Consider the following 12,650-nt stretch of genomic DNA (forward strand, 5'->3'; position numbering starts at 1 on the left):
AGCGTGACGGTGACTTGGGAAGACAAATGCCATCACTCTGAACATCAGCCCTTCCTTCTTCTTTCCCCAGCTTTATATACTGAGCGTGACGTCAAATGGCACAGAATGTCCCTTTGCTCAGTCGGGGTCAGCTGTCCTGGCTCTGTCCCCTCCCAACTCCCTGTGCCCCCAAGGCCACTGAAGAAGCAAACTTTCATGCGTTTGCTTGGAAGCCTATGCTGTTGGGAATGGCAAGAAATCTACCCACACCTTTCTTCGTCTAGGTTTGGCTCAACACCCAGAAGAGAAGTGAAAAACTCTCAATGGAAGATGACAGCGAAGCTGAGCAGAGCCCCTGGGCTCACCTACCTGATGTCTGTCTGAGACGTGTCTTCCATCGGTCAGACGACAGGGACAGATCTAACGCTGCCTTGGTCTGTAAAAAATGGAATTGGGCCCTGCACTCGGGATCCCTCTGGAAAAGCAGAACCAGCACCTTCAACGGCCAACCCTCAAGGGAGGACACACTGGAGTTGCAAAGCGCACTGTGGTGCCTGTCGCGTTAAAAGGGCTGTAGTTTCGATATTTGTCTGTCAGAGTCCCAGGACTTTCACTGATTTACTATCAGAGTCCCACCACAGGACTTTCACTGAATCAGATTCACAAATAATCAAAATTAGTTACTTTATTGAGAGCGACAGTTGCAGATTCGAGATTGCCGTTGAGAAATTCACTGACTACAATAGCGCTAATTACTTAAGGTTAATATTGCTAGCAAAAATAATGATAGTACAACAACCCGGGGTAACATTCACCAGAGGGTGAAAGGCGCAGCGCTTACCCAGAAAGGCGTCCCTGCCTGGGGCGGAGGGAGAGAACACAGCCCGTCGACTGGTCCGTCACGTATCAAGTTTCTTCTCTCCCAATTTAACAGTCATTTTCTCCATCCTTTTATCCCCAGACTTACAAGGTTTCCCTCCCCTAGGTGACGTGTAGTATGATTGGGGTGGAGAGACGAGTGCTGTAGTCATATATGTTTAGCATGATCTCTAAAAGCTTCATTAGCATATACAGGGGCGTCAACTTTAATATGCATTTCACAGGTAAGGAGGCAAAGGTCAATTACCAGACATGGCAGCCTCTCAAGGAAACAAAGAGCTACACGAGGTCTCTTGATTTTACTGTCTCTGCTGATGAAAAGCAGGGCTGTCCTGGCTCCCCAAGACTACCCCGTCATTTATGTAGCCTGTGATAGCCAGACAAGCCTTCACTCCCCTGGGTTGCACAAGAGATAGCAAAGCCAGTCTTAATTGCTCTTTGAGCACAGAGACTTCACCTCATTATCCACATTCCACAGGTGCCTCAGGAAATTTGGCAAGTAGCTGGAGCGACTTGAGATCAACTTATGGAATCCTTGCAATACTGGCTTTACCCCAAAATGTCATGTGACTATGAGAGGTCTTCTTTCATGCTTGGGCGAGTGTAACAGTCGCCTGATGTCCCTGAGCATCGGGTACCTGGGATTAGACCGCTTGATCCAGGAAAATGTGATGAGGGCTCAGTTTCTCAAGAACTTCTCTACCTTCCTGAAAAGAATGAGCTAACGGCTTGATTCTCTCAACTTAAAAGGAGCCAGAGTAACCTTGGAAGAAGGCTGTGAGCTTCTGCATTCTCTCAGCTGCTTGACAAATGAAAGCTCTCTGTCTGAAATCGGTGTCGAGAATGTCTTCAGCCTCCACCTTTCTGTCTTCAGCAGCGCCTTGTTCCACCAAACTATGGCCAAGTTCCACAGCCTGGTCATCCTGACTTTCAATTACAACTGCATCTCTGACGAGCTGCTGAACACCCTGCGGGAGCAGAGTGCTCATTCCCTGTGCACCTTGAATATCAAATGTCATATCCACGACCCTCATGGGCAAGTGCTCAGAGGAACGTTGTGGGCCAACTTGACCAAGAGAGCCCCAAAACTCAGCGTGAACCTCTTCTTTGAAAGAGTCACGAAGCACGATCACCTAGCCAGGATCCTGCTAGCGGAGATGCCAGTCAGCAGCATAAGAGTCTGCGGAGCTACAGTTTCAGAGACCCAGGCTGGAGAATGAGACGCACCCTCACCAACCTCCTCCCAGCCTCCTGGTGTGTTCTGCAGGTACGGGAACCCAGAGTGACATCTCACCGCGGTATCACAAAGCTAAGCAAAGTGATCCTCCAGGCCTTCTGCATAGCAGCGCTCAGCAGGAGGAATTCCTGACCACTTCAGTGTTATGGCCAGAGGGTCATTTTCATAAGCGAGCCACTGCGGTGTTCCACTCTAGCCTGGTTGAGGTCGTTGTCCTTGTCCAGTTGCGATGCCCGTTATGCCAGTCTTCACTGTCAGGCTGATGTCAGGTTGCCCTCATAAAAAGCTGAAACACCCAAAATACTGGTGCTGGGATGTCAGCTGTGAGCAAAAAGAGTTTTACAGGCAGGAAAACCTCAGTTTTGTGAAACCGCTTTAGGCTTCTTCTACTTAGACATGTTCACGTTTAGTAACTGGTAACTTGCTTATCCTTTCCGATGTTTCTGAACCCCACCCTTTTGCAGGGAAATGTGCTTATGAGGAGAGGAGTCTGTACCCTGTTTGCTTGTGGAGCTGTAGCCTGCGTCAGCCTGCACTCGTGGTTCTGCTCCCTTTTGGCAACACACAAACGTCTAGAGCGGATGTAAATTAACTGGTGCCCATGTCAGAGCCCTGTGGTGTCACGCAGGATGTGCCACCAAAGGTGTGCGACAGCCTTGACCCGCGTCAATGAGCATCAGGTCTTTGCACGCCTGAGGGAAGCACACGGCCTGATGGTTGCTGACAGCGCTCTTTAGGTTCTGTTGCGCTGCAGAGCTTCCAAGGAACAGCCGGGATCTGCAAAGCTTTCTAGAAATTGTCTTTGGATCTACTCTCGTACCGGGGATAATTTCCAATATGTCAAGTAAGATCATGGCATGAGCTGAGGGTGCAGCATCTTCTAACGGTAACAGGAGTTGTCTATCTCTCTGGGTGGGGTGTAATGCACGAGGGCCCCCCCCATCTCCACGGGAGAGTTGGGATTACCGTAGCATCTACTGTTGTCGTTACCCAAAACTGATTCTCTGCTCCTGTCAAGGGACAAAATTGATCTGCTGACAGTCCCTTCTGTTGGTAGTATTGGGAAATTTGTTTATTGAATTCTAGTTACTGCGCTCACCAGTTCTGTTGAGTAGCACTAGCAACATTTGTTCTTTTTGGAAGGAATTAACACTTCAGTGGAACAATGACCATGAGCTGCTGGACGATGAGCTGCTACAGGTCACCTTGTCATGCCAACGGCTGTTCTTTCTGGAAGTGTGGGCCTTTCTAAGTGTCACCCCTGTGGAGAGGCTGCTCCAAAACCGGGCAGAAAGGAAATGCAGTTTGGCTACTCTAAAGGTAAGACTTTGTGCTTCAAAACTCCCATTCCCTTCCTCTCTCCAATAGCCAGAGAAAGGTGAGGTCCCCAGGCCCAGAGAAAGGGCGCTTACGGAAATGCTAACATAACTACCTTCCCTAGATTACGTTTTAGCATTGTAACGAGCCTGAGAACCACTCGCAGAAACGGGGCTTTCCGACCTCCTCAGCCAGGTACAGAATGCTGCAGAGGCTGAACAACAAGCCCCAGCAGTTCCACGAGTCCTTCCTAGGCTGGGGGTCCCTCTGTCTCCTCTAGTTCAAGCTGGGGATTCTGAGTCACCTGCCAGCCCCGGCGCTTACGTCTACGCTTTAGTCGAGGCCGGGGGGTTGAATCCCACTAAACTGCAAAAAGATGGAAGCACATCTCACTCTTTAGGGATGCTGTGTTGAACTGGGCCAGACCACGACTGTGGCTGGTGTACACCATGCTGTCATGCTGCTTTGCATGCCAGATGCGGAATTCAGTGGATCCTCCCCGATGTGTGCAGCTCCCAGGGGTGCCTCGCTTCTGGGGGTAAAAGGAACCTGGCTCTCCCCAGAGATTCTTCAGCAGGAGATGGTGTTTTCCGTCAGTTTGGAGTGAAAACAGTCACACCTCAAGATTTTACTCCAAGCCAAGGCATTTGGCTTCTCTGGGTTCCTCATTAGTCACAGAGGCTTCTTGTTGTCATGAAATGTAATGGGCTGAGCACGCTCCGTGTATGTGAGAGACACGACCGACATTCATTCGTACAGGTCGGGATTTACACAGCCTGATAAGAGCCTAGTGAAGAGGCCCACAGAATCACAGAATGGCAGGGGTTGGAAGGGACCTCTGGAGACCCTCCAGTCCAACCCCCTGCCAGAGCAGGGTCACCCGGAGCAGGTTGCACAGGAACGCGTCCAGGTGGGTTTGGAATGTCTCCAGAGACGGAGACTCCACCACCTCTCTGGGCAGCCTGTGCCAGGGCTCTGCCACCCTCACAGGAAAGAAGTTCCTCCTCATGTTTAGGTGGAACTTCCTATGGTCAAGTTTGTGCCTGTTACCTCTTGTCCTGTCACTGGGCACCACTGAAAAGAGCCCGGCCCCATCCTCCTGACACCCCCCCTTTCAGTATTTCTAAGCGTTGATAAGATCCCCCCTCAGTCGTCTTTTTTCCAGACCAAAGAGACCCAAGTCCCTCAGCCTTTCTTCATCAGAGAGGTGTTCCAGTCCCCTCATCACCCTGGTAGCCCTTTGCTGTCCCCTCTCCAGCAGTTCCCTGTCCTTCTGGAACTGGGGAGCCCAGAACTGGACCCAGTACTCCAGACGCAGCCTCCCCAGGGCCGAGCAGAGGGGGAGGATGACCTCCCTCCACCTGCTGGCCACACTCTTCTTGATGCCCCCCAAGATGCCATTGGCCTTCTTGGCCACAAGGGCACATTGCTGGCTCATGGTCATCCTGTTGCCCACCAGGACTCCCAGGTCTCTTTCCACAGAGTTGCTCTCCAGCAGGTCAGCCCCCAACCTGGACTGGTGCCGGGGGTTATTCCTCCCCAGGTGCCGCACCCTACGCTTGCCCTTATTGAATTTCATAAGGTTCCTCTCTGCCCAACTCTCCAACCTCTCCGGGTCTCTCTGTATGGCGGCACAGCCTTCTGGTGTGTCAGCCACCCGCCCCCCCAGCTTTGTGTCATCAGCAAACTTGCCGAGGGTGCACTCTATCCCTTCGTCCAGGTCATTGATGAATATATTGAAGAGGACTGGACCCAGTACTGACCCCTGGGGAACACCACTCGTCACTGACCTCCAGCTAGACTCTTTGCCCCTAGTCATGACCCTCTGAGCTCTGTCTTTTAACCAGTTATCTGTCCACCATATCTATGTCCATTCATTTAACCCACGCCTCCTAAGTTTCCCTATGAGGATGCTGTGGGAGACCGTGTCGAACGCCTTGCTCAGCTCTTGCACACTATTTACAGGAGGTTCAAATACCTGATTGACTCAGAGATTAATTATTTTGCTGTCGTCTACCCAATGGTATAAACCAGAGGAAGCGAGAAGAACACCCGGTGCCCTCTGCAAGCAATGAATGCATCCTTTGGAGGGCTCTAGGAAGGGATTTGAATCTCAACAGCAGTGCCTCTGAACGAGAGAGACCTTTACAGCAAGACAGAGGCAAGGGACAAGGTTGCGCTCCACGCGTTAAAATGTTGGACTTGGGAACGGGCCCGCTACATCTCCAGCATCATTTCTTCTTGCCCTTGCTTTGTTTTTCCTCGCCAGAACCAAAGGAAGCAGCAAGCCCTTTTCCACCCTTACGGGCATCTCTAGGAAAAATAAGGCCCCCTCTTTCTTCAGCACCTCTCATTGTAGAGCTTCAAACACCTTACCAATGAAGCCCAGCGCGCTGTTTCCATTTTACAAAGAGGGAAACTGAGACGTGGGGTGATGTCCTGGTTTAACTTCAGCCACCAACAAAGAACCAGGTGGCCACTCGCTCGCTTCCCCCCCGCCACGGGAGAGGGGTAGAATGGGAAGAAAAAGGCAAAACTCGTGGGTTGAGATCAAGGCAGTTTAACAGAACAGAGAAGGAAAGCGGAAAACCACAACAATAACGCTGTTAGAGGAATGTACAGAACACCATTAATGTACCACTGCTCACCGACCGGAGCCGGGAAGCCCCCAGCCTACCCCCCAGCGGGGATCTCCTGCTCCCTTTTCCAGCCAGCTCCCGGCTATAGACTGGGCATGGCTCGCATGGTGATGGTATGGAATACCTGTGTCCCGTGCCAGCTCCTTGGGAAAATTGACCCTATTCCTGCCAGAACCGGGCGTTATCCACCCTTTGTTCTATACCTTCAACGTCATGCCCAGATCTTACACTTTCCAATGAATTACCACCGCTTTTCCCTGTCTTTGATATATACACACATCTATAGACATACAGCTATCATAGAATGGTCGAGGTTGGAAGGGACCTTTCAGATCATCAAGTCCAACCATCAACCCAACACTGACAAAAACCACCGCTATCCCATGTCCCTCAGCACCACGTCTGCCCGGCTTGTAAATCCCTCCCGGGATGGTGACTCCACCACTGCCCTGGGCAGCCTCTTCCAATGACAACCCTTTTGGTGAAAACGTTTTTCCTAATATCCATCCTAAACCTCCCCTGGTGCAACTTGAGGCCGTTTCCTCTTGTCCTGTCGCCTGTTCCTTGAGAGAAGAGACCGACCCTTAGTCTCTGGGCCATCCCTCGACAATGTCCGTTGAGGTTGAGTTCATTTAACCCATGGCTTTGGGCTCCCTCTGTCAGAGCAGTCTCTCAGGGCAGGGGAGATGGTGTGTGGTGCTGGACTCCTGCATGCTGTATCCAGAGCTCGCCGCTGGTGTAGCTGGTGCGGACCCTGCCCAGGTTCCGCAGGTTGAAGATGTCAATCTTGAGGAAGTTGCTGGGCACCAGTTGCTGAGATCAGGTGTGATCCCATCACCGCTGCGCTTTACTCACGTTCATCAAAGTCCATCTGCCATTGTTTTGAGTGATTCTTACTGGAGTCCCATTGGTATGGCATCTAGCAATTCTAATAATGATGACATAGAGTGGCAGGGCTATTTAGCAATTAACATCACACAAATTGATTCATTGGCTTGTCTCACCCACAGTCAGATCCCCATGACCATGTGAGCCGCCTTCTGGATGCGGGGAAGGCTGTGGACGTTGTCTCTCTGGACTTTGGTAAGGCCTTTGACACCGTCCCCCACAGCATTCTCCTGGAGAAGCTGGCGAATCGTGGCATAGACAAGTGTACTCTTTGCTGGGTTAAAAACTGGCTGGATGGCCGTGCCCAGAGAGTTGTGATTAGTGGGGTGAAATCCTCTTGGCGGCCGGTCACCAGTGGTGTCCCTCAGGGCTCAGTTTTGGGGCCAGTTTTGTTTAAAATCTTTATCAATGATCTGGATGAGGGGACTGAGTGCACCCTCGGTAGGTTTGCAGATGACACCAAACTAGGTGGGAGTGTTGATCTGCTTGAGGGAAGGAAGGCTCTCCAGAGGGCCCTGGACAGGCTGGATGGATGGGCCAAGGCCAATTGGATGAGGTTTAATAAGGCCAAGGGCCGGGTCCTGCATTTCGGTCACAACAACCCCAAGCAACGCCAGGGGCTTGGGGAAGAGTGGCTGGAAAGCTGCCCCGCAGAAAAGGACCTGGGGGTGCTGGTGGCCGGCCAGCTTACCATGAGCCAGCAGTGTGCCCAGGTGGCCAAGAAGGCCAACAGCATTCTGGCTTGTATGAGGAATAGCGTGGCCAGCAGGAGTAGGGAAGTGATCGTGCCTCTGTACTCGGCACTGGTGAGGCCTCACCTGGAGTGCTGTGTTCAGTTCTGGGCCCCTCTGTACAAGAGGGACCTTGAAGTGCTGGAGCGTGTCCAGAGGAGAGCTACCAGGCTGGTGAGGGGTCTGGAGACCAAGTCCTATGAGGAGAGGCTGAGGGAGCTGGGCATGTTTAGCTTGGAGAAGAGGAGGCTGAGGGGAGACCTCATTGCCCTCCACAAGTCCCTGAAAGGAGGTTGGAGAGAGGTGGGTGTTGGCCTCTTCTCCCAGGTGAATAATGACAGGACCAGAGGAAATGGTCTGAAGCTGCGGCAGGGAAGGTTTAGATTAGATAGTAGGAAGAATTACTTCACTGAAAGAGTGGTCAGGCACTGGAATGACCTGCCCAGGGAGGTGGTTGAGTCACCATCCCTAGAGGTGTTTAAGAAACGCCTAGATTTGGCACTTCAGGGCATGCTCTAGTGGCAGAGATTGTAGGGGGTTTTTTTGTGTGTGTATGGTTGGACTCGATGATCTCAAAGGTCCCTTCCAACCATGAAGATTCTATGATTCTATGAGGTGCATATCAGAGCTCCCCATCCTTCTGCATCACCGTCCAAGTGCCCCCAGGGCCTTAGAGAATCATAGAAGGTGTTGGGTTGGAAGGGACCTTTAAATGCCATCTAGTCCCACCCCCCTGCAGTAAGCAGGGACATCTTCAACTAGATCAGGTTGCTCAGAGCCTCATGAAGTCCCTCCTTGAATGTCTCCAGGGATGGGGCCTCCACCACCTCTCCAGGCAAACTGTGCCATTGTCTCACCACCCTCGTTGTAAAGAACTTCTTCCTAATGCCTAATCTAAACCTGCCCTGCTCTAGTTCTCTCTTCCTTAAGTGAAAGCAATCCCAGAGATGGGTTTGCTTTTGCCCGAGGCCGGACTAACCCAGACTGTCTTCCCTGACATACTCTTCATGTGCACTACGGGGACTTTATCCCCTTCTACGGTACGTGGAAGTTCTGATTGGGCAGGACCAGTCAATTATTAGAACCCCTGGTGTGAACTAGCCAGGTGCCCTTTGCTAACTGTGGCCCACATGGCCGGGCTCTGCAGCGTCTACGAGGTGGACGAGAGCTGCAAGAGCCCCCGGCGGGTGCCGGGCAGGCAGGCGGGCAGGGAGGACACTGGGGGTCCAGGGGAGAGCCGCACGGAGGGGGAGGTGGGTGCCAAGGCAGGGGGCTGTCCCCGGCACTGCTGCTTGTGCCACCACAATGACCTGCTGAGGAACGTGGGCTACGTCGCTGGCTGCTTCTGGCACCACCGAGCCTCCCAGTGCTGGACCGGTGAGAGGAAGAAGGTGTCCAAGGTGATGGACTGCTTCTTCATGTGCGTCTTCTTCCTCATGGTCGTCCTCATGAGTGTGCTGGTCCTGGGCAATGCTGCATGATGGCCCTGTGGACTCACTGCCCCCAGGGACAGTGGTGGCCACGGGTGCCCCATGGGGGTGGCTCATCCTGAGCACCCCTTGGCCCTTCGTGGACCTGCAGGGTGGAAGCTCCACCAGCGCCAGGGAAGAGGAGCCTGAGAGCGGGAACCTGACTCGGCCGGGGCTGCCCCAGCTGCAGGGTTGAGGGGTCACGGCCCCCCGAGCAGTTGTCTGGGTTGTGACGTAGAGAAATATAGATGTAGAATCATAGAATCACAGAATGGTTTGGCTGGGAAGGGACCTTAAAGATCATCTCATTCCACCCCCCTGCCCTGGGCAGGGACACCTCCCACCAGCCCAGCTTGCTCCAAGCCCTGGCCAACCTGGCCTTGAACCCCTCCAGGGATGGGGCAGCCACAGCTTCTCTGGGCAACCTGGGCCAGGGGCTCACCGCCCTCACAGCCAAGAATTTCTGCCTCAGACCTCAGCTCAATCTCCCCTCTTGCAGTGGAAACCCCTTCCCCCTCATCCCATGGCTCCCCTCCCTCATCCAGAGTCCCTCCCCAGCTTTGCTGGAGCCCCTTGAGGGAGTGGAAGGGGCTCCAAGGTCTCCACGGAGCTTTCTTTCTCCAGGCTGAACCTGCCCAACTCTCTCAGCCTGTCCTCACAGCAGAGGGCCTCCAGCCCTCCCAGCATCTCCGGGACCTCCTCCGGACCACATATATATATATATACAGAGACACCTTCCGCTCCTCCTGTGTCCCCACCGGTGCCTGCCACCCTGCCTGGCCAGGGGCCGGGTCTGCTGCAGCCCCCCGAGACGCCACTCCAGTGTCCGGCAGCCCTGCTGAGGGTCCCAGGGGAGTAGGGCAGCCCCCACCCCGTCCCCTCCGGGTGCTGGCTGGGGCCAGGATGGTGCCCAGGAGGGACGGAGGGGTCTGGCCCTCGACGCCTTTGGTGACAGAGTGCGGGGCTCGTGGAGCTCTGGGGCTGCTGCCCACCCAGGGCAGGGCAGGTCAGTGCTGGGGTCCATCATAGCACCCATGGCGGGTGTGGGGCAGCACTTGGGTGCCGCGGGTGGCTGGCAGGGTCCCGCAGCAGCTGCAGGGCTCTCGCCAGGTTGGAGTGGGGGAATTTGAAGGGGAAGCTGCCGTTGGAGCCGCACAAGGGGAAGCCGCCACGTTCAGGGGCGGGTGCAGGTTGTTGCGCGGGTAGGGGACGGTGAGGGGTGCAGCCCTGCTGTGTGAGCGAACCGCACTTGGGTGCAGGCAGATGCTCAGCCAAACCCAAGTTAATGCTCTTGCATGAGGCCGTCAGCGAGAGCTCAGCACCAAAACCAAAAACCAGCCCTGTTTCGGCTGGAGATCGGGCTGGTAAGTGGCTGAAACAGCCTGAACGCAGCAGAAAACCCGACTACGACTCAACCCCTCGATGCTCTAAACACCCGCAGCCATTGGGGTCTGTGGAGCTCCCCCTGCCCAGGTGGGGACTGTCCCCTGGAGCAGGGACCCCTCTCAAGGGGACCCCTCGAGGCTGAGAGACACCGTACCTTTGCATACCTGTGACATTTAAGATACATATGGGAAACCGACGTCATGACCTTTGTATCCCACCCAAACCCCGCGTGCGGTAAATAGCGGAGCATTTCCTGCCGATCCATCCGGGCTTACGGAATATCTCACCCCCCTGCATTTACTGATCCGTCCTCAATAAAATAACGACTCCATCAGCTCTGGCTGAGTGACCTCTGGCTCTTCTCCTGCGACAGCGATGGCGGCTGGTCCGCGCTCACCCTGCCCGACAGCCTGTGCCGGGGGGGGCTGGGCCCCTCGTCCCCATCCCTGCCCCACACCCCACAGACTGGCTGTCGGAGGCCTCGGGGCTCATGCCATCTTGTCACCGGTGGAGGGGACTGATCAGCTGGTGGGGAGGGGGACGGTGGCCAAACCCGGGGGGACACCCGTGGGTGATGGGGGAACCTGGGGATGAGAGCCGGAGGCGCTGGGGCAGCCGGAACAGGGTGCGGGGGACACGGAGTGCCCTCGGGCTGGCTGGGATGGCGCACAGACGCTGGCAGCAGGGATGGCCGTAGCGAGGGGAGCGCGGGGGGCCAGCAGCACCGCCCCCGGCTGAGTGCAGGGACCCGGCTGGGGGGACATGGCGAGGGGAAGGAGCCGCTGTCCCCGCGGGGAGCCCCGGGGCGAGGAGGGAGCCCGGCCAGGGCAGCCCCAGCGGCCGAGGAGGAAGGCAAAGGGGCCAGGCAGCATGGAAAGCGCAGGGCAGCGGGGACGGGGGTCCCACCGAGACCCCAGCCCTGCGCCAACTCCGCTCAGGGGTGTAAGAAAGGCAGGTGTTGCTTTTGCAGAGGAGAAAAGCCGTTTCCATCAGAGGTGACACGATAAGGGAATGACTGAGACAAAGAGGCTCCAGCAAAGGCTTGTAGAACATCTCTTATCACACAGACAAAAGGACAAAGTGATTCCTACTGGATTAGCGTCTGGAAGGGTAGTCATACATTTAACCAGGGCTAATGACTTTAAGCAATTTTTTTGTTACCAAAAAGGAAGGAAATAAACTAGTCAGATAATCTCTTTAGGTGTAGCATGAAGAGAAGCAAACAGCGGCAGGACATGCGGGAAGAATTTTAGGCGCCTCGCACAGACCGTGAACCCTGGAGTACCCAACCAACGGGAAAGAGGGGAGGGAAAAATTGGGCCGGGATTAGGAAATAAAAAGGTGTGGTGTTTCAAGAACGGAAAGTGTGCCTACTTGCTAGGTCACCCGCTCTTGCAAGAGCGTGAATGAAAATGTGCCTCCCAGAGGATTCTGCCTGAGCCTATTTCATTCGGACCGGAACTTATTTCTCACAATTTGGGGGCTCGTCCGGGAGCAGAAGTCATCTTCTTGGGAGTCCGTGTTGCCGAAGGACGGGAAGACGCGTCCCGTTGTTTTCAACGGTCTCGTGGATCGTCGCAGGGATTCCGGGAGGAATCGACTAAGATCTCGAGACCCAGTTGTACAGCAGACTCTGTGAACCACAGGGGGAAAAGGGATAGGTGCAGTCGGCACAGAGAGTACGACCAGGCAACTCCGTGCACGGACCAAGGTAAGAAAAATCGGACCGTTAAAGTATTGCCTTGGTGGTCGGGACATTCTAAGAGACTTGTGTGTGAGTGACTGAGACGTACTGCGGTACGAAGCGAGTGTGGAGTCGGGGTCCGCGGTTCTGTAGTCCCGCGAGGGGCGCAGCCGGAGAAGGACGAAGCGAAAGGAAGGGGTGTAAGAAAAGTCTCTGTTCAGAATGGGAAATAAGGATTCTAGGCCTAGGGATGAAGAAGGGGATACTAAGAAAGACCCCGGGAACATTGCCCCAGACAGTCCTTTAGGGGAGAATGCTGAGGTTTCGGAATGATTCTTCTTGTACAAGGGATAAAGATAAAAAGAAAATGATTTGTTTTGTTCGGACCGCATCCCGGAGGAGCCGGGGGCGGACGGGGGGGCCGTGGACATCCTGGGAAGG

The 12,650-nt window shown here is 54.4% G+C and overlaps 1 protein-coding gene and 1 pseudogene across 1 annotated transcript in view; both read left to right on the forward strand.

Moving 5' to 3' along the window:
- Positions 1-302: 302 nt before the first annotated feature.
- Positions 303-5,441, forward strand: LOC128904033 (F-box only protein 39-like; annotated as a pseudogene).
- Positions 5,442-8,800: 3,359 nt separating this feature from the next.
- The window catches only part of LOC128901771 (neuronal acetylcholine receptor subunit alpha-10-like), a 48,302-nt gene continuing 44,452 nt past the window's right edge, over positions 8,801-12,650 (forward strand). The window contains exon 1 of the mRNA XM_054183934.1: positions 8,801-9,109. Within this exon, the coding sequence (XP_054039909.1) occupies positions 8,801-9,109 (309 nt within the window). The remainder of the gene's footprint in view (positions 9,110-12,650) is intronic.

The sequence above is a fragment of the Rissa tridactyla genome, chromosome 1, assembly GCF_028500815.1.
Source record: "Rissa tridactyla isolate bRisTri1 chromosome 1, bRisTri1.patW.cur.20221130, whole genome shotgun sequence".
Lineage (NCBI taxonomy): Eukaryota > Metazoa > Chordata > Aves > Charadriiformes > Laridae > Rissa > Rissa tridactyla.